The sequence below is a fragment of the Cebus imitator genome, unplaced genomic scaffold (genome assembly GCF_001604975.1).
Source record: "Cebus imitator isolate Cc_AM_T3 unplaced genomic scaffold, Cebus_imitator-1.0 Scaffold487, whole genome shotgun sequence".
Classification (NCBI taxonomy): domain Eukaryota; kingdom Metazoa; phylum Chordata; class Mammalia; order Primates; family Cebidae; genus Cebus; species Cebus imitator.
The window spans coordinates 1255114-1280592 of NW_016107802.1; the positions used below are offsets into that span (position 1 = coordinate 1255114).

The following is a 25479-nucleotide window of genomic DNA, read 5'->3' on the forward strand; positions in this document are numbered from 1 at the left end:
AAAAAAAAAAAAAAGGAGAAGAAAAGAAAAAAAGTAAAAGAAAAAAAAAGAAACAGTTTATATGCATCAGGTGGCTCTCCTTTAGCGGCTCTATTCTCTGGGCCCTGTCCCTGTCTCATCCCAAACAGAAAGCAGAGTGCTTTGCTGGTCCTTGTGAGTTTTTTTTTCCTTCCCTGGTCCTTAATCCTAGTGTAACAGCATCTCAGCTTCTAAATGTTATTGCCTTAGCAACTTGGAGTTTCACAGCAAGAAAGCCTTGCCTTGTTTATTTTGATGATAGGTCTGAGAAACTCCATCAGTAGTGAATGGCGGGTTAGACTCTGCTGTGATTCTGGCCTTTGAGGAAAGACCAGAAAACAGGCAATGGTGGTCACAGCTGGGCCAGCCTCTTACTGGGCACTTGGAGTCCACAGCAATGGTTTAGGGATGGATGCTCAAACGAATGTCACAGAATTTCTGTGCAGGACCATGCGTCAGCAAAATGAATGTGCTGGGCTTGCTCCTTGAGATGACAGAGAGAATCTTACTGGCAGGTGCAGAGGAGGAAGGTTGGGGTACCACACGGCTACGCCTGTTGAAATTAGGAAGGGGCAGCTCAGAACTCACTGAGGAAACTATTGGTAGAAAGACCCGTGAGAGGAGAAACACTGTCTTTGTTTCCTCCAGGGCTATGATATGACAGAAGGTGATCATGGGCTAGGGGCTTTGACCTTGAACCTGAACTGCTGTGTACTTTTCTGGGATGTGGGGGTGAGGGCATTGCACGTGCAAGGAAAGGAACGTAGTGGCTTATTGCTGCAGAAGACCACACTTACAATCACGACTTGTCTGGGCTCCATCCTCCCTCCTGTTTCCCAGAAAGCCTCACTCTATCCATCCCGCAGGGGGTCCAGGTCAGGCCATGCTCACCCCCCACCAGACTCACCATCACACTTGAGCCCTTGCCGCGCCAGTCCCCACAGCAGGGTCCCACAGTGCTCACAGAAGGTCGGGCTCTTGTAATTGTAGACTTTAAATCTATGTGGCATGTCAATTTTGAATCTCTCCTTGTGGAACTGAAAGAAAGGCAGAAGGGGAGACCATGTGTATGTCCCCAGAGCCCCAACTTTTGATGTCCTTGCAGATACCTTAGCATAACTAACAGAGATCATAATGAAAGCATTGGCATTTTGTATGTTTTAAACCATCACTGTCACTTGCGAAGCCCTGCAGTCATGCCTGAAGAAGGCAGGCAGCCCCCAGCAACTGGAGGTGAGGGGCATGCTTGCCTTCTGTATGTAGCAAGCACCCTGCAGACAGCTGAAGTCTGAGGACCTGCACAGACAGGCCAACAGCTCAGGAAGAGGGCACAAGAGTTATTCAAATGAGCGCTAAGGAAGCACTGCTCCCATTTAAATAGATGAAGCTTCCCTTCCTGTTTTAATATAAATACTTCCTTTTCTCTTTCAGTCCAGAATGAGTGCTTTTAACCTCTGGAAGATGTAAAACAAAACAAAAAACAAAACAAAAAAAAAACAACTCCATTTTTTTTTTTTTTTTTTAAAGATGGAGTCTCGCTCTGTTGCCAGGCCGGAGTGCAGTGGTGAGATCTCGGCTCACTGCAATCTCTGCCTCCTGAGTTCAAGCAATTCTCCAGCCTCAACCTCCTGAGTAGCTGGGATTACAGGCGCACAGCACCCTACCCAGCTAATTTCTATATTTTAGTAGAGACAGGGTTTCACCACATTGCCAGGGTGGTCTCAATCTCCTGACCACCTTGGCCTCCCAAAGTCCTGGGATTACAGGTGTGAGCCACCACACCCGGCCAAAAAAATGCCTTCTTTAAAAGAAACATCTCTACAGGTTTATTAGTATTATAGCCTAATGTGAGATGAATTTTCACGCTATTATTCATGAATTGAGGTGGCAAGAGGAGGGAGCAGTTCCTTCCAGGTGCGGTTAAAAAATATGTCACATGCATCATCTATTACACAAGGTGACATCTCATGTAATCTCAAAATACCCCATTTGAAGTAGCTTCTATTACTATCCTCCTTTGACAGATGTGGAGATGAAGCACAGAGAAGGTCAGAAACTTGCCCAGGTCACACAGCTCTAGTTGGGATATTTATAAGCTTGGCAGTCAGAATCAGAGCCCAGCCATTTTCTTTTCTGTCTTAAAATAAATGTGAAGGCTTAGGGGGATGGGGAGAGGTGTGTGGGAGAGGGATGCCAGTGATAGACATATTACAGAATTTTTTAAAAAACAGTTTTCCAGGCCTGGTGTGTTGGCTCATGCCTGTAATCTCAGCACTTTGGGAGGCTGAGGCAGGTGGATCATGAGGTCCAGAGATCGAGACCATCTTGGCCAACATGGTGAAACTGTGTCTCTCCTAAAAATACAAAAATTAGTCAGGTGTGGTGGCATGCACCTGTAGTCTCAGCTACTCGAGAGGCTGAGGCAGGAGAATCCCTTGAACCCGGGAGTCAGAGGTTGCAGTGAGCCAAGATCACACCACTGCACTCCAGCCTGGTGATAGAGCAAGACTGTCTCAAACAAAAACAAAAACAAAAACAAAAAGTTTTCCAGAGTTCAAATGAAACTTATGGCATGAACAACAACAAAACACTTGGGTAGTAGATTCCTGGTAAGAATGTCAATATTCTGGTGCAGGATAAAATGCTTTATTTTCTAAAGGTTTATCACCTCTGCAGAAGTTTCTAATTCAACAGTTCCTTTGGGAAGGTGCACAGCAAAGAAGCCTTACTCACCAGCACAGCAATAATCTAACCTTCCTGCCAGGGGTACTGGTCAGCATTGATTCTTTAGAATGGCTGTTTAGAATCAATTAAAATGTGCTCAGGACTTAACGATAGTCATGTTCAAACAAGAAAAAAATAATTTTCAGGACTCACTTATATTCCACAGTTTAAATATGAACAATTAATAGGTCAAGGTCCAGGCTGGGAGGTGACTACTTCGAATCTTGAATGCAGGCCCAAATGGCTCAAGACACCATGGCTGATGAAGACTTTGTACACGCTTTCCAATATGAAAACCAATCAGCTACATGGGGCTGGCAAACACTTGAAAGGTGGTAAGTTAGAACTGAGATGTGCTGGACGTGTAAAATAATACACACTGGAGTTTGAAGACTTTTGAATGAAAATTATGTAAGATACACAAATTTTCAAATATTGATTACATATTGTGTTATGCAGTCATCAGAAGAGCACAGGATATTCCATGAATCAGATACCCAGTGAGGATTTGTGGAATGAAGAAGAAAAGGGTGGGAAAGGAAGTCAAAAGATTTCATAACGACTTACAGAGTAACAGGCATTATAGACTACAGGTGGGAGGATGGGAGGGAGTGAGGGTTGAAAATTACCTATTGGGTGTAATACTCACTCTGCGGGTGGTGGGTTCACCAGAAGCCCAGACTTCCCTACTAGGTAACATATGCATATAAGAAATCTGCACTGGTTGGCTGGGAGTGGTGGCTCACACCTGTAATCCCAGCACTAATTCCAGGAGGCTGAGGCGGGTGAATCACCTGAGGTCAGGAGTTTGAGATCAGCCTGGCCAACGTGGTGCAACCCTGTCTCCACTCAAAATACAAAAATTAGCCGGGCATGGTGGCATATGCCTGTAATCCCAGCAATCCCAGCTACTCGGGAGGCTGAGGCAGGAGACGGTTGAACCCGGGAGGTGGAGGTTGCGGTAAACCAAGATCACACCACTGCACTCCAGCCTGGGTGACAGAGTGAGACTCCACCTCAAACAAACAAACAAACAAACAAAAAAAAACAAAAAGAAAAAAAGAAATCTGCACTTGTACCTCCTATATATACACATTGTAAAAAATCTAAAATTCATGATGATAGGCTGCCCACATGCTAGCCTGGTTTCCCTCCTCCATTACGTAAAATATAATTTGTCTTCAGATTATACCTCAAAGTTCATTCTAAAAGAAATATTTGCTTCTCAACATAAAAATTATCCCTGTTTTTATCTCCAACCTTGTAAACGCCATGTTGCTGTATGTCATCGCCATTTGCCTTTATTTGCTCCTTTGCTGCCACTTCTAGCTGGGGTTGCCACAAGGATCGCTCTCATATGATTAACCTAAACTATGCTTTCTGGCCACTTTCTGTGGCGTTTTTCTGGAAAAGTAGAGCCAGGAGAATTCTTCCTGGTGCTTTTCTAACTCATCCTCTGGTTTAGGTAGCTTGGTGAGAACCATTACTGAAGATAAAAGAGTATTTAGGGAGATGTATGTTCAGAGATAAATGGAAGGAGTCAAGTTCTGGTATTATTCAGAAGAGGCCATGGGCTGTAACATTCAACGTTCTGATAAAAATCACTGCACATCAAAGAGGAGTGTAAATACGCACCATGGTTTCTCGGCTATTGATAGCTGATCCTGTGCACTTTGCTATAACTTTATCAATACACTTCTTGTGAATTGCTGCATTGCATTCTGAAAAGAAAAAAATGCAGCTTAAGATTTTCATAGCCTAAAGTATAACTAAGTAAAAAGAATGATGGTAATACAACTGAAACCCTCTTACTTACGTCGGCACTGGTATCCCTGCTTGTTCAGGCCCCTGTAATAAAGCACACGCCAATTTATTTCAATGTTGGTATCAACATCAGCACCAGCAGCTTCTAAGAGGTGAATGAGATCTCATAACCCCCTAAGATCGCAGAGCAGTTTCTGATCAGCAGCCCTGGTGTACCGCTTGCCAAGGGTGTTAACAAAGTGTTTTTCATTTTAAGGTGCTTTTTAAAAAGGTTGATAACTAAATAAATGAGAAGCAGCTGATTTCCTTTTCATTGTTGTATTTTCCAAACAAACATATATAGAGAAAAAATGCATGAATGAAAATGCATGAATCATGAACTCTTTGTAGCACATTTCCCTGTGCTAGATTTAAAAATTCATGGCCCCACTGAGCTCACGACAGATGAACAAAGACATCTGTAGCATTTTATTTCCTCTTTCTGAGCATCTGAGAATATTTGCAACTGACAAAGTCTCATATGTAGGAGCGATTCCTGAGTGACATTTATGATTAGAGAGAAAGGAGGTTCAAGTGATTAGATGAAAGCAGGTTGATGAAAACCCGCCAAATCTATCTGGCCTGTGGATATCGTGGTTAAGTGGGAGCTATGTATTAACAGATTCTGCAGAAGCCTAAAGGGAAGAGTATCCCTTAATAGGCCAGGATGCTGAGAGCCAGAAACAGGAGTCATTTCAAGTCTCCACTCTGTTATAGCCTTAGCCTTTGCGATGTGGTTACTGAGGCTTAAACTGATCTGTGTGATGGCTGTTAAGATACCCAAGAGACTTATAAACATTTACACTGTTAGCTGCAATGGCAAAGTGCTGTCTGTTGCAAAACGTAGTGCCAGCACAGTTGGGTCATTAGGTGGGGGAAGTTTTGACTATGAAACTGGAAAACTGTGCTTGTAACAAAGATACCTTCCACTTCTGCTCCTTTCCACTTATCCCAGTCGCCTCCCATTGAGGCAGAAACTAAAATCCCATGGGCATTCTTCCTGACTAGACCTGGCTTCCTTATGAAACATCTCAGTTCAGGCAAGGTTCCTGACGACGTTCAGGTAGGACTTACTCCAGCTCACCCCCATGGTGGAGCATGCCAGCCTAGAGGATTAAGAAGATGCAACAAAATCCATAACCCAAAGTTTGGAGGGAGATGCCAAGTTACTGTACCAGACAAACTCATGGCAGACAGAGCAAAACGTGGGCTGTGGGAAGAAGGTGGCGGTGAACTCGTGGCACTTGACATGGTGGACCTTTGCCTGCTTGATGGCACCCCGGCGCTGATGCAAAGCAAAGAAGCCTTCTGTCTCAAACTCACTCATGTCCTTTGTGTCTACAGGAAGAGAATGGGGAAGAAAGTGAAGTTCTGCTACAGGACTATTCCTATTCCAGCTCGGTCAGGAGGGGAGGGAGATGGGCAGGGGACCCAGGAGGACCAGCACTGAGCACCTGCAGTAACATTCCGGGAACTCATATGGTGGGTACCACACTCAGCACCTTTCCTTAATTCTAAAACACAGATTTATCATAGGGTATATTATTAGAGGATGAAAGCCATGAAGTTGGATTGCTGTCTCAATCCTTTGCTCCTCTTTGAGTGGGCTGAGCTATCATCTTCAAGTTTCAAAACCAGAGGTTAGAACTTTCAAGGTATCTATCAACCTCTCTTCATCACTGTCAATGATGACTCAGCCCGAAAAGGCAGGAAGTGGCAAAGGCTTTCCTGTCTGTAATTCTAGAGAATCACATGGTTATTGACAGCATCTTGGGAACAGCATTTCAGAGGCGCCAGGATGCTTTACAGCTGGTTGCTGTAGACAGGCTGGGTAGACAGGAGGGAGCTAACCAGAATTTTGTGTGAGGGCAAAGGAACTTCGGGACATCGTGTCCTGGTTCCTGATGTCCAAGTGATCAGACATGCCAGCTACCAACAATATTTACTAATGTGGAAAAGGCCAGAAAATTAATAGCTCACTGAAGTTTTTTAGTGTCTAGCTAATCCTGTGCATTATCCAGTCATCAGCATCAAAGCATCAGACCCAATGTATTCATTTCACCCTGGGTTCATGAATATTGGTGAAAGTGCTTTGGATAGTCACTGTTTACACTGCTCTATACCTGGATGACATCCTTCCAAAAGGTTGAAAAACTAAGAAAGTCAAATTTTGAGAATACTCATGATGCCCTTGCTCAAGCCTAGGTTCTCAGGAAACATTAAATCACAAAGCAGTCATGGTTAAATAGCATGATGGACACTCCAGCGGGTGAGAGAGAATAACAGGAAACAGTAAAGAAATAAAAATAACCATGCTATAGCAAAAATAATACACAAATAAATGAATAAATAAACAAGGATAATGAATTTAAATCCTAGAGTTATAATTTTATAATAGCTTGCAGATTCTTGGATCATTTCTTCTATTTTGTTACAAATACAAAAAATTGAGGTTTAGTTTAAATAGCAGGCTCATTCTATTTCACAAAGAGTGAATAATATTCAAACTAAATTACTTCTCTTCTGGCTAAGCGGTGGGAGTAGCCTCACAATGCATTTGAGGAAAATTATCTTCCAAGGTACCTTATTGTCCAATCCCTAACAGTGGCTAGGCTACAAACACTCTAAGTAGACAAAGGAGGAACTGCCCAGGTAGAAACCTCCCCCAGGAATCCAGCCACATCCCAGGACACATTGTAGGACTCAAGCCTTCTCTACAGCGGTCAATAGATCTGTTTTATGGCAACCCCAGACAAAGAGAATTTCCAGAAACCCTCTAACAGTTACACAGATGGGACATAGCGCTTTGCCTAATACTTTAAGGGTAGGTGATTTAGGTCTTTTTACTTGGAACTAGGCTGGAAATAATAAATTATGCTTGGTAAATGAGGGGTTAAATTAAGGGTCACTGAGTTAATCACCTTCTTTCACAAATTCTGGCATAAATGTGCAGATCTATTTACAACTTGTGACTGGTGTAGTAGGTCATTTGTTTATAACATGTGACTTGTTTCTATTTTGGTCCAGATGCAATAAAATAAAAATAAATATAAAAATACTTTTAAATGCAGGGAATGGAAGCGAATTATTCTGGGGACCCTATACAGTTATTTTACTGTAAAAAATATATATGTTTATATGTCTATTAAACATATTTTATGCATATATATCTAAACATGTTTATTAGATTTTATTAAATATATTTTATACATATATATCTAAACATATGCTTATAAACTATATATATAGTTTATATGTATAATTTATACATTAGATTATAATACTATATATTTTTTAAATATCAGGAATTTCCAGAAATGAATTTATACGCTGCTCTTTTCTGTGACTTCCTTTATCCTCTGTTTCAATCGTTATACAAAAGTAAATGTAAAAACATAGAATTCTTTAATTCTTTTGGTATTGACTATATTTCTCTATTTACTGGTTTGAATGAGCTCATTGATTGTTGTAACTTTTTTTCTTTTATACTAATGGATTCTAATATATTTATGTCATCTAGCCTATCATTTGTTTGTAGTCACTCAAATCACAAGTGACTACAAACAGCTTTGAGTAAACTGCTTTGCCGAATGTGCTAAAGAAACATGAGATGATTCCTCACACTGCGTGGCTAACAGTCATGTCAGGGAGATGTGGGCCGGCAACAGCTAGCCTTAAGAGGCAATATATGATGGTGTGGAACAGACTCAGAGATATGTGTACCCATATTTTTTAGGAAGTAGGAAAAGAAATGGCAAAGGAGATCAAGAAGAGGCAGCTGAAAAATTAAGACGAAACCTTGGACAATATCGCATCAGGCAAGCCAAAAAAGAATGGAGTTTCCAGCATTGTCTGACAGAGAAGTATCAAGGAGATTGAAGACTAAGAAGCAGGAACTGCTTGTGAGAACTCATAATGGTGGAGAAAGCCATTTTAGCAGATTGGTTGAATTATAAGCCAGAGTCTTAGGGTCTAAGAATATAAATAGATGGGAAGAAACAGAAAGTGATAAATACAAAATGCTTTTTAAAGGACTATGTCAGGGAAGGAAAAAAAACACTCGTGGAGGTAAAAAGATGAAAAAAAGAAGAGATGGTGTTCAAGATTGGGGAAGATGGATAATACAGCATGTCTTGGCAATGAGGAGGAAACTGCAGAGAGAAGGGAGAGTTGAGGATGTCAGAGGCGAAGTGTATTGAAGGGCAGGACTGCTGGGATGAGAGGTGTGCAACCAAGAAAGGGAGCAGCTGTCTCAGAGGCAGAGGAGCAGGAGAAGGCTGGAGGAAGCAGCTGCACCCTAAAGTGCAGAGACAGGCAGAAGATGGGGTCTCCAGCAATTGTATTGGAGGCAAGGTCAACCTCCCAGAATCAGAGGAAAATGAGGCACCCCCAGAAACCACGGAGGATGGGAACGGTAGTAACAGCCATTGTGTGGAAATCAAAAAGAAAAGAAGGAAATTTGTAAGGGCCAAGGTGAGTCCAACTGAACAGTCCAACAGGCATCCATTGCCTACTTCCTGCATGCCTCCCCCGAAACCTGGCGGCGAAGTTAAAGGAATTAATGAGATGTGCTTTGACAGTGGCTGTCCTGCGAGGAGTTAAGAGTCAGAAGGAAAGACAGTGTGGCAAATGTCAGAACAGAGATATTCACAGGATGCTACAGGACCATGGAAATGAGGAAACTATACCAGCTAAAGCAGGTAGAGGTAGGTGAAGGTGAGAAAGAGGGAAGGCGGACAAGAAAGGTCCTGGCAGAGATGTTTCTGTGCTGAATTCTGACGGACAGATAACTCCTACTACTGTGTGGAAGAAGGTATGGTTGGGAAAAGCCAAAGGTGCTCTCTCTGGGTGAAAGGGAATGAGCAAAGCTATGGAGCTAAGGTTCCTCAGGGGTGTGTGTGTGTGTGTGTGTGTGTGTGTGTGTGTGTCCAGAACTAGCTGGGCATTGCCAGGGTGCAGAGGGTGAAGCAGAAAAGATCAGCAGTCACTTCCAGAGGATGTGTAGGTTTCAGATCAGTTTGAACATTTTCCTACAGACGATTTGCAGATGCTGGAATGCTGCAGCAGGGGCAGAGGCTTGATGTGGTTGGATTGGAGCTTGGCATTGTTCCTTCTAGGACCACCATAGGAGAAGGGATGGGATATAGTAGGAGGTAGTAAGGATGTAGTTAGATAATGAAATGAAAAAAAATATTGACTAGACAACATGAACACAAACAACTGACTGATGCATTCATGGAAGGTGAAGGAAAAGGAGACAATAAAAATTACTTCCAGGTTTTGTGGAGTGACTTATTATATAATTAAGAGATACTGAGTTACAAAATAAATAGGTTACTCATGAACATGGTAAATGTAATTTTCAATACTTTTTAATTTGGCCCCTTCAAATGTGTAAGTACAGGAGATCTAGTTGGAGAGGTCTGCTAAGATGCCAGACAGAGTCTGAACCATAGGAATGTCATTTAATGGCACCTGTTTGTAATACACTCAGCTGAATGACTTTTTCTAGCAAAGCCATGGAGAATGAGAGGGGAGAATGCAAGGTTTGGAGATCAGAACATCCATGGCAAAGAGGGAAGTAACGAGAGAAGGGTGCTGACAGAGGCTTATCATGGGAAGTGAGGTAGGGAGTTAATGCCGGAAATGGGCTAATACACGGGGTAAAAGAGAAACTGGACTAAAGGATGGTACTTATTGGTTGAGAAGAAAAGCAGAATTGACAGGGGAGGATGATGAGCTCTGGGAAAGCAAGTTCTGAGTGTAAGCCCCTGGAGGTGGAGAATTCCAAGTGATGATGTATGGGGTGGAGGTTGGTTACTGAATGGTTAGAGAAGCGTAGGAAGGTGTGAAATAGAAAGGGGGGCATGAGACAGCCATGCAGAATTCTGAAGCCACAGGAGTAATAATAGGAGAACAGAGGAAGAAGAGAAAAACTGACCCCTGCTCAAAAACCCAACACACGGGGATTTCAAAGAGAAAGAACAAAGTAGTCTCTTATGGGAAGCTGAGCCTTTACTTCCTGGTGAGATAGAGGAGTTCAGGCTTCCATGGCAGAGAAACACGGGAGACATGATATTATCTCGTGTTATCCAAATTTGAATTCCTGATCCCCCATTCATTTTCCTCTTCTTTCATATCTGCCACCACTGCCACTCCTACCAAACATCCCAGTCTAGCTATTTTAAGAGATTCTTAACATTTTTTTCCCTCCCTTCAACTTACATAAGGAGTAATTACTATTATTATTATTATTTGGAGACAGGGTCTTGTTCCATTGCCCAGGCTGGAGTGCAGTGGCACTATCTTGGTTCACTATATCTGTGGAGTCCTGGGCTCAAGTGATCCTCCTGTCTCAGCCTCCCAAGTAGCTGGGATTACAGGCATGTGTTACCACACACAGGTAATTTTAAATTTTTTTGTAGAGACAATGTCACTCTACATTGCCCAGGCTGGTCTCAAACTCCTGGGCTCAAATGATCCTCCTGCCATGGCCTCCCAAAGTGTTGGGATTACAGACATTAGCCATTGCTCTAAGACTCATTTTTAAAGAATTATAAAACATCTCAACTGTGTACATATAACAGGCATTCTGTAGATGTTTCACCTGCACTACTGTGAAATCTTGCTATGGCTGTATTTTCTTATAGACCCTTCCTTTTATTTTATTCCTGTAGCCACACTCCTAGACCATATTTTTATCACCTTTCCATAACGTAAGTGGAATTTCGTAGACTAATACTGTGTAATTCCTTAAGAGAAAGTACATTTTTCCCATTAGTGCAAAGCACAACCTAAGACTACACACTCCTCTGGCCCTCCAACATCTCTCTTTGACTCTTCATTCTGGTTTCAGCAGGAGCCTGCTGGTCTACCTACGCTGTTCTCCCCAAAGCCCTCACCCATGGCATATTCTTGCTCAAGACTTCACTTTTTCCTCCTGCAAGGCCATCCCTCTTCTTTAGAAAACTCAACTCTTCCTACCCTTTAATGCGTGCACTGTGGAGCTTTCTGAAATGAAGGCAACACACACAGATCTCTGGGTTAATCAGTATTTGTGTGGTTTAGGTTATAATTTTATCTAATGGTTTAATCTGTACCACCTCTTCAATCTGGGTTCATGCTCCCTAAGTAGAAGAACACGTTTTGCTTTTCTGAATCTTTCAGAAGACGATTTTTTATACTAATAAGCATTTTTTTTGAATACATGAACCTCATTTTTATTATTTTTTTAATTGCGTTTTAGGTTTTGAGGTACATGGGAAGAACATGCAAGATTGTTGATAAGCATTCTTAAAAGGAAGTGACATCCTGTACTCTCCCACTCGTCATCAAGAAATTTTCTAGCTAGGTTATTCCATAACTTTGATTTTTAAATTATATATATACATACACACACACACACACACACACACACACACACACACACACAAATTTAGAGATGGAGTGTCAATTTGGATCCAGATATTAAAAGTTTTAAATATTACAAAGTTTTATTTTTAAAACATTTCCTAGGCTTATGTCATTATTGTCTGTGAAATATCATTGTTTTTGCCCAACTGAATTTGCTCTCTCATTCTAATAAAGTATTTAAGTTCCACAGGAATAGGAGGAATATTCATAGAATTGTTTTACAAAGCAGGGATCTTAAAATCATTTATCAAAAATACCTGCATCCTGATGAAGGACCCTTTTTCTTTTCTTTTTTTTCTTTCCTTTTCTTTTCTCTCTCTCCCTCCCTCCCTCTCTTCCTTGCTTTTTCTCTTGTCTTCCTTCCTTCCCTCTCTCCCTCCCTTCCTCCTTGCTTTTTCTCTTTCTTGTTTCTTTTCCTCTTCCTTTCCTCTCTTCCTTCCCTTCTTTTTTGACAGAGTTTCACTCTATCATCCAGGCTGCAGTGCAGAGGCAAAATCAGTGCTCACTGCAACTTCGACCCCTGGGCTCAGGCGCTCCTCCCACCCCAGCCTCACAAGTAGCTGGGACTACAGGTATGCACTACCAACTCTGGCTAATATTTGAATTTTTTGTAGAGGCTGGGTTTTGCCATGTTGCCCAGGCTGGTCTAGAACTTCTGAGCTCAAGTGATCTGCTTGCCTCGACCTCCAAAAGTACTGGGATTACAAGCATGAGCTGCCGTGACCAGACAGAACCCTTTTTTCAACTTACATTGGGTCATGCTTTAAACTAATGGGAGGAATATATTTCTTTATTCAAGGAGTTAAACATCATTGACATTATTGTTTAGGTCAGTATTTTCACTTTTTATGCAAATCTGGATATTCAAATATCCTGCAATCATTCTATCTCAGCTAACTTAAAAGTTATACTATATGTACTATACATCTACAACTTCCAAGAAGAAAAAGAAAATTTCAGAGTCCATTTTTCCCTTCTCAGTAATTCTTTTTAAAAATTTTATTATAGAACATTTCAAATATATGTAAAAGTTGAGCAAATACTGTAATGAATTTTCAAGTATCAATCATTCAGTTTCAGCAATTATTAATTGATGGTCACTCTCTTTCAATATGGTCTGTCCATCTTACACCCCATGCCACTGGATTATTTTGAAGGAAAGCCATGGTATCATATTATTTTATCTAAAATATTTTAGTATACATCTGTAAAAGATTAGCACACCTTTTAAAAAATCATCACCACAATATTGTTATTACACCTAAATGATGAATCACCACACCTCAATATCATCAAATATCTGGTGAGTGTTCAAGTTTTCCATGATTAGCTCATAATACTGTTTTCTCTGATGTATTTGTTTGAATTTAGACCCTGAGGAATTATATATGGTAAGCCAAAACTCAGAAAGCACCATACATGTATAAAGTCAAACTAACTTCTTCTTGGCAATAACAATAATTTAGGAAAAAATGAAATCAGTTTACCATCAGTAAGTTTACACGTCCATGCTGTGGCTTAGGATTTTATAAGTAGGGGGATTTGATTCACACACACCGCCCTGACAGCCTATCTCAGCTCATTGCACCAGGAAATTTAACTTCTGTGGCCAAAGTCCGTATGTAACATGGAACCAAAAATCTTTAGCGATGTGTTTCTCACCTTTTCTTCTTCCTAAAAGGACTTGAGGTGACTAACTTTAAGTACTAGCATTTTGTTACTAGTTTTATGGAACATATTTATTGACTTCTTACTTACTTTGTGTTCTATTGATAGTATGGTGCCTTGTTATAGCACATCATTTAAACATAGATAATATGTACACACATCACCACACATGAACAGTCTTTTGTATTTAGGCTGACTTTCCAAACTAAAATAAAGACAGATGCTAAGAGCATTGGGCATATGGATTCACATCACTTAAAAACAAGCGCTGTACATGTTTTATATGTCTATGTTTTTCTGGCCCAGTTAGTGTCTTTTCAAGTCATGCCTGAGCACCTCTGAGAATTTTAAGACAATTCCCTGCTTCTCTTCTCTCCCGATTCTTTTCTATGATAATCACAAAGGTACAATAAGCTGCATTTGAGGAGAAGGCCATGCCCTCCTCACCCCCAAACAGAAAGAAGAAATGTCACTTGCCACTCATTTCCAGAAAGTATCTTGCATTCATTAGCATTCGGCCTTGAGGTTTCAGCTCTAACTGGTTGGGAGAAGGAGAGAAACATCAGTCAGAATGTGAAACAAGCCCTGAGTTCAACGACATCACTGGCTACTGACGATGGCGGGAGATTTCCAACACAGAATACAATCATTGTTACTTTCCACTGTACTCACACTCATTGTCATCAGAAGACTGTAGCAACCATGACAGTCACCTTTCTTTTTCTTAAAACATCCCAGCAATTCATTCATTTTTATTTGGAGATAAGAACGTGCATAAGGAAGAAAGAAAATCCTAAAACAGATTCTATTTGGTTTCCTTGACCTGTGATGTTGCTTATCTGAAGAACTGCCACAGGGTAGACCCAGATCTTCATCATGACAAAAGCATCACAGGCACGGGGACTGGCTTCCTTGGGGAAAAAGTTCTTCTTTTGGAGGGAGAGATAAATCCTGCCTCTTTGAGGCTGCCTCCAGACCCCTGTCTTTCTTTCTACCTGGGATGCATGTCTAGGTTAATCAGGGCATTCAATGGGGGTGGCTTTTCTCTTTCACAAAGAGAGACTGTATGTATAGGAAAGTCTTGGATGGTCCACTAAAGAAAATTTTAATTACATTGGTCTGGGAAGGAATTTATAAATGCATATAAATAGATACTTCAGTGCTGTATTATTATGTAGAAGAGACCAGAACAAAGTGTCATTTTAAGGGTTGATGTAGGATCTCCCATAAAGTGACATAAGGAGAAGAAAAGACAAATCCAAGTCCAAGACAACCTAAGCACTGTCAGTAATCTATTAAACCATCCCACTATGCCACTCACAGACCAACAAGAGTAAGAAGGAAGAGGACCTGAAAGTCATTATTGGTCATTACGTCCATCCGTTAGACAGGTTAGCCAGAATAACTAAGAAATAGCAAGTAATGTCCTGTGGAACTCAGGATTGAATTTGAATCATGGCTAAATACTTTTCTGGTTATGTGACCTTGTGTAAATCACTAAGTTTTGGGAAACATCTGAAACATGGACACAATAGCAACGCCTATGTCATAGCATTACTGCTATGAGAATTTTATGATAAAATAAGCTTGTGCTTCTGTGACAACTGTAAATGTTCATGAGTTTCAACAGATTAATGAAAAGAAACATGCTTTTGACACAGCGTGTATGCACCATTGTTCTCTGGCTTGTGGAATAAGGAGTAAAGATGAAGGCAAAAATGGAGATGGAAAAGCTAGGGGCGAGGGGCCCATTTCCAAATGGAATGATGAAAATTGGCACCAGCTGACCACAGAGTTGGCAATATTCAGTATTTAGTAGACATGAAGGAAATTAAACTAGTTAGCTACTGGAAAAGCAGCATCCATAGAAAGTCACATTCCAACACATTCTGGGGAGTGAATGGGAGACAACCGTAAAAACTGTCACAACCGTGGGAAAACAAAAGGTGTGTCTCAATATGGAAACATGAAAGGCAAATTTGAGAAAATCATTTTCTTTAACGAAATTAGTGTTAGAAAAGCAGAATCCAATGGAAGTAAGGGAAAATATAAGTCCCAAACAACCTGTTGGCCCTTAAAATAAAATACAAGTAAATTAAGAAATAGCCTTAGGAAAAAAAAAACAAAACAAAACACCAAAGCTTAAAAATGCAAAAAGTGTGCTAGTTGGTTAAATGAGCATCTGAATACCACCATGGGCTTATGTCTAAATAATCTTGGAATGCAAAGAAAAGTCTGGTAAGAATGAAATTAGCAAAATTCTAGGCAAGAAATCACATGCAGCTTGAAGAGCTACAACTAGAACAGCAAGCTGCCTATCAGTGAAGACTACTTAACAAGAAGATACCTGTCCCTGACTTATCCTTTCATTAATTGAGAAGGAAACATGAATAGAATAACATTTTTAAAATTGGGGGATTGATGACTTTTTAAAAAAAAATTAGATAGGCCAAATAAACTGGTCTTCCTCAGTTTCCCCCATTCCTGCTTCTGTCTCATAAAATGATTAGGTTCACTGCCACCTCCTCCTCCTGGGCTCAAGCGATTCTCCTGTCTCAGCCTCCCGAGTAGCTGGGATTACAGGCACCTGCCACCATGCCTGGCTAATTTTTGTATTTTTAGTAGAGACAGGGTTTCGCCATGATGGCCAGGCTGGTCTTGAACTCCTGACCTCAGGTGAACTGCCCGTCTCAGCTTTCCAAAGTGCAGGGATTACAGGCGTGAGCCATCACGCCCGGCCCCAGGAACCCTTTCCCCAAACCTACACACAAGTGCTGAGTAGATGCTGCTCAACCAAATTACCTGGATATATGTAAGCATGGGCATGGGCACCTTTGAAAAAAAATCTTGGCATATATTTGTCTCTAAAAATTAGTGACACAAGCAAAGAGTTTTATACTTTCTTAAAAAGCACTAATTTTTTTAGGTCAAAAATACAAAACTGACACAAAAACCTAGTTTTTAGGCTTACATCATTCCCATTTGAAGCCTGTGACTTGAAAATCTGGGAGGATTTCTTAAAATCTGAGTTCTTGAAAATATTTTTGGTGGATTTCTCAAAATCTGAGTTGAAAGTCTTTTGGGTGGATTTCTTAAAATCTGAGTTACAGAAAGTAAGGAGCAGAAAGTCAGGATTCTCTCTTTTGGCATAGATGATACAAATATTTGAAAACATTTTCTGGATTTCAGATAATATAAAAACAGTTTCTTACTATTTTCCTTTGTTTTGTGCCCCAGAAATTTTCATTAGATTTTTTTTAATGCTTTCATTCTTTTAATCTTCCTTTTAACATTTATAAATATTTGCTACCATAATCTAGGTTTTTAACAACTTGGGGTGCTGACATGAATTGTGTATGATGTACTTCTTAGTTAGAATAAGCTAAGCCATTTTATGACAGCTGAGAAAAGTTATAGAAACTGTCAAAGTATGGAGACACAAGACGAAACATTAAACGGATCTTTGTTCTATCCCCTCACATTCTGATAGCTTTTTACTCTAAAAATGTATGGACGAAGTTTAATAAAATTAAGATTTTGATATCTCAATGTGTTCTGAGTCTATTGGGTTAAACAAGTAAATTCTAAGTTTAAAAGCATTTGTTCTGGCAGTTCTGCTGAAAAGAAAAAAACAAATAAAATAAAAGCATTAGAATTGTCATTTGATAAATCTTGATTAAGTCTTACATACATTCTTCCAAAATTGAAAAAGTGAATGAAACTGACAACTGGATTGATAGACAAAAACTCATCCCCCAATCAAGGGGAATTTGTGATAGTTTCAAGCCTGCTTTAACAGCTTTAAATAAATAACAATTTATCATAGCCTAAGAGACTTTCTACATCTGTTTGATGTAGGCATCAAAGAGATCTGAAGATGTCAATGAATTCTACAGCCCATAAAGGATAACCATTGCCATGATCAAATCACCAGTAAGGAAGTGGCAGGGAGCCTGGTGACCCGAGGCCAGTGTAATCACACACCTTTAGACTGACATGGGAGTTGTGAGCCAGTCATCTGCTGCATGCTTAGGGACATACACTTTACACAACATTACCCATATTTCTGTCTTCCCGTTGTTCTTCCTGCACCTCTCAGCCAGTGAGTAGAGTTCCACAGTGGTTTCGGAGATGAGGTCTACGTTTTTGCCTTTCACAATGATCTGCATGACTCTTCCTTTGTTGATGTGCGCATCAAAAGTGCTATCCCAGGGTGGGTACATGGTAGGCTTTTTCTGGATATACATCTGCCCATTCTCTAGGAACAGAAAGGTATGTTCTCATTACTCCTTCAGCCAGGCCTGGAAAATAATTCAGTTCAATTCAACAGTAGCAGCTGCTCCCTCTGTCCTATAGAATTCTGCTGGGAAGACAAAAGTGGCACATAACAATCAGACAATATGGGACAGAATGAGACAGTCCCCAGGTCTAGATGCAAGGTGATGCCTTGAACCTTATAGGTCCAATGTAGATAATTCAGACATCAGTGTGCTCATGCCTTGGACTGGAAATTGTTACCGAAACACCAGGTGTTTGGGCTAGGTTCTGCTCCTCACTGCACAGAAAGCCAATGACACAGACGACGAGAATTGCCAAGGAAAAACGCTTTAATAGGGTACTGAAACTGAGGAGATGAGAGCTCAGTCTGAAATCCATCTTCCCGACCGACTAAAATTAGGGATTTATATGGCAGGGAAAAAATGTAACTTTGTATGAGAAAACAGGAACAGGAGGGGTAAGGAAGCAATCATGATGAGCCAGGGACTGGCGCTTCAGTCTCTGGATGCCATGATCTAGTGAGTTTCAGTTCCCTAATATTTTTTGAGAGGCATGGGGATCCTTTCCTGAGGAAGAAACTCTTATAATAAAACAAATGCAAGTTTTAAGCTTTAAGACCAGAAGCGTCCTTTTCTATAATTATTCAAAAACAACTGTCTATGGGGATTATTGGTTTGCTTTCCAAATGTTCTTTTCCTATTCAACAGTTAGTTGCTTTACTTTCGGTGTAAACACCTAAGCAGAAAACTTTAAAAAAATCTGTTATGCCTTTGAGGTCCTCCTTTGTTAATCTATAAAGTGTTGATCCTATGACTGATTTACTTCACTAGCCCTGGGTAAAACATAGCCAATACAAAACTACTGTGTGTTCATCTGAAAGACAAAGTGGCATAATTTAAGCACCTAATGAACGCTCCTTTAAGAAATATTTAAAATTTTTTTCCATTTGACACAAATATACTAAGAGGCAGTAACCTTTAAAGCATAATGAGCCATTATTTCCTTCTCTAATTCTTGGATGAAGATACATTTTACATGTATCATGCACCTTCAGCAAAAGCTGATGAACAACTCAGAGAGGTGGTGCTGGTCTTCACCCATGGAGCCAGCGAGGCTGAAGAAGACTGCAAGCCTGCAAGTGAGGAAAGGCAGGCAGGCAGGCAGGAGCCCTGGAAATCTACAGGGGGGCAGAATCTACAGACGGGAAGGTCGGTTTAGGGGACACCTCCCTAAAGCTACTCAGTGATTGGCAAAGAGTTTACTAATTAACGAGTTTTTCCTGTCTTTCATGCGCATTGGATTTTCTCTGGTATTTATTGTTTAATCATTTCAGAAGCAGAAACCTACATTTGAGTGTTTGTTTCTTGTGATATAAGCACATTAAGTGGCAGATTTAACAGTTCAGAGATGTCGATTAAACAAAAGGGGAAAATCCGCTTAAAGCCAGGAAATAAAGCCTTTCTAGCTTTCGAGGGCCCCTCTATCCAACATACAAAGCTAAACAGAGCAGGCGTTTAGCATTTGTTAAATTAATATTTATTTTGGGGGTATACAAGGAGTTGAATAAGCTTGAAACTCAAATGTTAGGTAAACTCGGCTGGGAAAGATTTAAACTATGAGACTACTAAAGGTGGAATAGAAAGGGGAAATTTTTTATGGGTTGGTTAAAAAAAATTCGGACTGGTGATTGGGCTTTATAGAAACCAGTGGCAATATCAATGATCATGGTCACATTTTACTTCCACAGACTTGAAGCTTCCCTTTCGGATAATTCATTTTGACTATAACCATTCTCTGTGCCTGGAGAAAAGGGCCAAAGATCCCCAGAGAAGGGGCAAAAATCCGTGAAGCAAGGTATTTTTTACATTTTCATTCACCAGGTTTGTAATCACCTACACAGAGGATCCCGTCTATCTAGAATGTTACCATTTTCAATGACCCATAGCCCCACAGCCCTGTGGCCCGTTTGTCCCTGTTCTGTTGGCTTAGTGTGGAAAACGCAGCCCTACACCCCAAGAAATGAAACGTGTTTAAATTCTGGAGAAGTAAATATTGAACGATAATATTCAGAGTGACTTCTTTTCAGAACAAACCTCAAAGAAAATCAAAAGCAAAAATCTCTAAATTCCCTCCAACTCCACAGGCTAATATTTAGGAAAACCAGTTTCCTTCTTTGACAAGGTCTCTTGATCCACATGGCTGATTAGACCAAGTTCAAAGGCAAGGGCAAAAGCAAAAGAAGGGGGGAAAAAAGGCCCTCAGGAGGCAAATGTCAGGGAGACCTGAGATGGTAGAGAGAACTGGATCCAAGAGACCCATTAAGTCAATGGCTTTGAAAAACTCAGACATTTTACACTTCAAAGATGTCTGTGACATTTGAAAGGTTTTAGGTTGGGAGCAAGTGGCATTCACACTTTTAACTAAACAGGAGAGAACTCTGGGCAGAAAGGAAATCAAGATGATTCAGACAGTCTCCCCGGCTTTGATGTGTTCAGAGTGGCTGGAAGGATGAAGTCAGCTGTGAAGCAAAAAGTCTTCTGGTTGGGGTGCAAAATAGGTTTGGGAACCCCAGAATCTAAATTATGAGCATCTAGCAGGAGGTTCCCAACATCTGCGTCAGTTTCTTCTTGCATCTGCAAATGTCCCTGATCACAGGCCTTTGCAGGACAACCCTTTACAAACACACTTCTCTGCTCACAGTCCCTCTCTTTCCGTTACACCGCTTTTTGTTCCTTCATTGCCTGCTGTTTATATTTTTGTTTACTGCCACTTTCTTCGCAAGAATAGATGCTCTAAAGGGAAGGAAGTCTTCCTGAGTTCTTTCAGCTATTCTGGCTGACTTTTTTCCTCTCTATGCTCTGGGCCCAGCACTCTTGCAGCGGTCTCCCCATAAACACTTTTGCGTAAGTGAAGTGTGACGGCTTCCACAGTTACTGCAAACCTGCATCCACCCTCATTATTCTCTACAAAGTGTCTGCTAAAGTCAAAATGCACATAGGAAACCAAGAAAAGGCGTGCAGCCAGGAGAGTTGTGGGCTATCACCTCCCTCCTACTTTTCCTTTGGAAATCCATGACAAACTTACAATGCAGTGGTGAGGATCTCAGAGAGTGGAAGCTGGCTGTCGTGACCACAGAGAGATTCCCTACACGTAAGACTGTTGGAACAGAACATTCTGAACCCACAAATGGGGCATTGGGTGGCTGTCCCACTTTCCCCTCTTCCAGCTCGAGCTGCCTGTAAATATTTTAAACTTGATGAAACATCATTATTCTGTTATTCAGCCAAGACCTTAGTAAGTGCAAAAGTACGTGTTCTGAACTTTGGACTCCAATGGCTAATTATAGATGCTTTGTAATATCCACTGCAGCTTTGTCAAAGCAGCAGTAAGCAGACTTTAGAGTTGGTTGGAAGATTATGCAGTCTTAATCTACCTAGACTTATTTAATGTAACCAGGCTTAACCACATAGGGCCATGTTCTACTTCAGCTCATTAGAGTTCCTTCCTATTAACTCCTTACGTAATTTCCCCAAACCAATTTTCTCTTTGTATAAGCAGGAAAAATGACACAGTGAAATAGAGCCCCCGGTGGGCCATCGGGTCCTGGTTTAGAGTCCATCATGAAATGTGTGTCCTCAAGGAAGTCCTTGACTTTGTTGGGCCTCAGTGTCCTAAACGGTAGGATTTGGTTCAACCAGATGATGTCAAATGTCCTGGAAGACTTTGCTTCATACATAGTTCATAGCAGGATTCTCCTCCTCCTCCCCTGCTTTGAAAACCCACTCAAGCTTACCTGATTCGACATACTCTTTGACGAGCACAGCACAGTAAGGGTTAACAGCCTCGCCCTGACAAGACTGGCAGGACCCGCAGTCAAAGTTGGACAAGCCAATCCGAAGAAATGGCGACATGGTTGCACCCTGGAAAACGACAAAAGACAAGCGCTGCTTGGGGGCTATGAGAGAATATTTTTGGTGCCCCATGTCCACTTAGCCAATGCTTTATCGCGGACAGCCAGAACCTCAAACGGGTCCACTATCCATCTGAACGAATGCTTTCACTTCCCCTTCTGCAGAGGACACTGCTGGACTCACCCCAAACCACACACTGACTTGCCGAGGGGAGCAGCTTTCTGGAAGTCTGCACTCAACCTTGTTAGTGAGAACGAACTCAAGAGTTAATTCTACTCAACCTAATGGAGTGGGGCCTAGTCGTGGCAGAGTGAGGCAAAAGTTTTCCAACGTTTTATGTCTTCTGTTATTCAAGTAGGTGCCCAGGAAACAGCACACAGTGATCAGAAAATGAGTTTATAAAGAGCGAGTCTATTTTAGTCACACTAGTTAAATATGACACCGCAAAATTCTTACATGGTCTATTTATGTGTGTAATGGGATTGGCCCAAGGCATTCAGCAGCTGATCCTTATTTACTTTGGACATTTTCAAAAAAGTCTGCTTTCTTCACAGTTACACACACACACACAGCCTTTGAACATAACAAACCACGCAGAAAACTCCAAATTCATTGACTACCATAGAAAAGGGCTTTATCATCTAAAGATGAACAAAATACTTGATAAAAACCCCAAAATCAGCATGTTTTTCAAGAGGTTTAGATGAATGTTACCAAAGTGCTGGCTCCAAATCCAGAGATCTAGTCTAATTCTTCATCTATTGTTCCATTGTTGAATGTCCTGACCACTTATGTGAACGAAATACCTTTTCTTTTTTACCTACTTTCCTGAGGTTCCATTAATCTGAAATTATCATCTGATATTCAGTGAAAAGGTTACTTCCTTGCTCCCTCTCTCTTCTTGACCATTTTATGCTCATATTTTTTTCCAAGCCAAAGAAACAAAGCATTGGTTGTCTTTTCTGCCTTTGAATAAAGAAAGAAAACTATGTGAAATAATAAAAACCTGGAAGTGAGAAGGAGTAACATAACTGGAAACTTTGGACCTGTAATACCCCATCTAGCGAAGCCGTAAGGGATCTCCAGTACGCTAAATGCCAGTGTTCTTTGGCTCTACAAGAGACAGATTAGGAGCTTTTGACAGGTGCTGTTAATTTCACAGATATTAATGAAGTCCTAGTTTCCTGCAGAGTTTGGAAAGTTTATCTAAAGGAGATGGTTGTGTAAACATCATGATTTGTTGGGTTCTGTATCTATCATGCTGCTGAATTAGCAGGTAGATGTCGTAAACATTTGTCTTTAGGGAGCCCCCTTGGCCCTATGAGTTTAGAATTCCTAGGCAGGAGCGGGGCTAACAGCTGTGAGTTCTCGGGAGAGAGCTTCTTTGAGAATCCTTTCTTTCCTGGGCCACTTGGATCTTTTAGACAAAACTTCATTTCTCCACAAATCAGGAAAAAGTCACTGAGAATCATCTTCATTTATGGAAGTTTTTGCCATGTAGGGATTTTTTGAAGATTTCCTTAATTCTTTTTGAGTCTGGAGGGATCACTGACTCATCAAACCTGAGTTAAAGCACTCTGGCCTTTCCTGGTGTCGCTTTGCTATTCCCAGGTTGGCTTTCTAATCAGGCAACAGCAGCCCAGCAGGTATCTGGGAAATGCTGTCTCAGGAAGAGATGGAAACCTCTGGGGTGACCAGGGCTTTCGTTACAGCAAGGAAGAGAGCTGGGGGCAAAACCCTCTCTCCTGAAGGTCTTGCCTAGACAATGATTTCTTACTTAATAAGCAATGCAGATGATATGGCCATTTGGCCAGATTCACTTGCAGTATTCTGTTACTTCTAAGCATTTTGATTATTTGTCCAATACATGTACGTTCTGTCTGGCAGCCAAGTCAGTATTCCTCTTTCTAAAGGTCTGGTCACAGTGACATGATCTGACATATATTTGACATCTAGAAGACAGAATTGGTATTTGTGGGGTAAGCTTCACACATCATTGAATAGAACCTCAAGCTCAAGAGTGAGTTTTTCAGGCAGATGGCAGCATTTTACACCTGAACTACCCAGAGTGCTTTTCTCCATGTACTTCAGAGAGCTTTTCAGGTGATCATAATGAAAAATGAAGAAGACATGCAGAGTTAGTAAGATGTCTCTCAATATTTCCACCCTTATTATTTTGATCTATTTTCCCTCATCTTTTAAAATTAGCAAGTTTTGTGTTTTTCTCTACATGCTATGATCATCCTGTGGGTATGGAATTATACTTGGCTTTTTAATTTAACATTTTACTATAAAAATTTTTCAAGTTTCTTTGACATCTTTGCAGGCATCCTTGTCATTCTTGCATGACATTTTACTGTCTGTAGCTCTATGATCTGCTTTCTTAAAGTCTAAAGCTACATATTTAGTCTGTTTCCAACTCCTACACACTAGAAATAATGCATCTTTAACTTTTTTTTTTTTTTTTAACAATCTTTCCCAGATTTAGGGATACTGCATCAGACTGCATCACCAGAGTATTACAATATTATTAATCAAGTGTTATTCCTATTGGTAAGGTCTTATACATTTAAGGAAAATAACCAAACTTAAAGACCTACCCCGGGAAATAGCAATGGTTGGTGCAACAGAAATAAGTTAACATCATTCTTACATAATAAGGGTATACAAATTTTAAGAAAAGCACTGTTCATGACCCAAGAAAAGAAATTGCAAAGGCACAAACTATACAAGATACAAAAAACACAGTTGCAACTAATTGTGGAAAAATGTTCAGTCATGTGAGCAATGCAAGACATTCAAAATAAGATACTACATAATTGCGTTTATAGGACACTCTTGAAAATCCAAAACAATATGAAGAAAAACATCAGTGGTTGCCAGGAGTTGGAGCAGGGAGGATCAAAATGAGCAAATGTTGGGTGAAGACAGAACTGTTCTTCAGCTTGATTGTTCTAGTAGTCACGGAAGTCTAAATTCATGGAATTGTACACTAAAGCCAAAGTGAACTTTACTATATGATAATTTAAAAACCAAAAGAAAAGAAATACATGCAATTGGCATTTTAAGGCATGGATTATAAATACAGAAATTATAAAGTAAAAAGAATATATATGAAAAAGCTGCATATTAAATTAAAATCTTAATCAAAAGTGGCCTCAAATTACTAAAGGGAAATGATCAAATCCTTTAAAAAATTAAAATAGCTTTGGCTCTGTGGTATTTAAGCTCTTTTGAATATTTACAGTTAGGCAAACACAGCTGTGAAAAAATAACATTAGAAATTAATAATGCATTTTCTTTGAGGCTAAATTAACATTTAATTCTTAATTTAAATGTAAAAAGTGTTATAATATTTAAAATATATAATAAAATAAGCTGGGCATCTGGCTTATGCCTGTAATCCCAGCACTTTGGGAGGCTGAGGTGAGCAAATTACATGAGATCAGGAGTTCGACCCCATCCCGGCCAACATGGTGAAACTCTCTCTCTGCAAAAAAACAAAAATTAGCTGGGCGTGGTGGGGGGCACCTGTAATCCCAGCTACTCTGGAGGCTGAGGTAGGATAATCGCTTAAACCTGGGAAGCAGAGGTTGCAGGGAGCCAAGATCACACCACTGCGCTCCAGCCTGGGTGACAGAGCAAGACTCAGACTCAAAAAAAA

The 25479-nt window shown here is 40.5% G+C and overlaps 1 protein-coding gene across 6 annotated transcripts in view; it reads right to left on the bottom strand.

Annotated features, from left to right (window-relative positions):
- Positions 1-25479, bottom strand: part of PRKCQ (protein kinase C theta) — a 143316-nt gene that overhangs the window by 65241 nt on the left and 52596 nt on the right. For 4 of the 6 annotated variants that reach the window (XM_017513198.2, XM_017513195.2, XM_017513197.2 and 1 more), the window contains exons 2-8: positions 21698-21824; positions 17685-17884; positions 14104-14164; positions 5721-5883; positions 4559-4590; positions 4378-4463; positions 926-1055 (exon numbers count right to left, since the gene is read on the bottom strand). In XM_017513198.2, coding sequence (XP_017368687.1) covers positions 926-1055; positions 4378-4463; positions 4559-4590; positions 5721-5883; positions 14104-14164; positions 17685-17884; positions 21698-21815 — 790 coding nt within the window. In that variant the 5' untranslated portion in view covers positions 21816-21824. Of the gene's footprint in view, positions 1-925; positions 1056-4377; positions 4464-4558; positions 4591-5720; positions 5884-14103; positions 14165-17684; positions 17885-21697; positions 21825-21998; positions 22213-25479 lie in introns of those variants that run through there. The other 2 variants (XM_017513196.2, XM_037733002.1) reach the window with 2 other exon arrangements.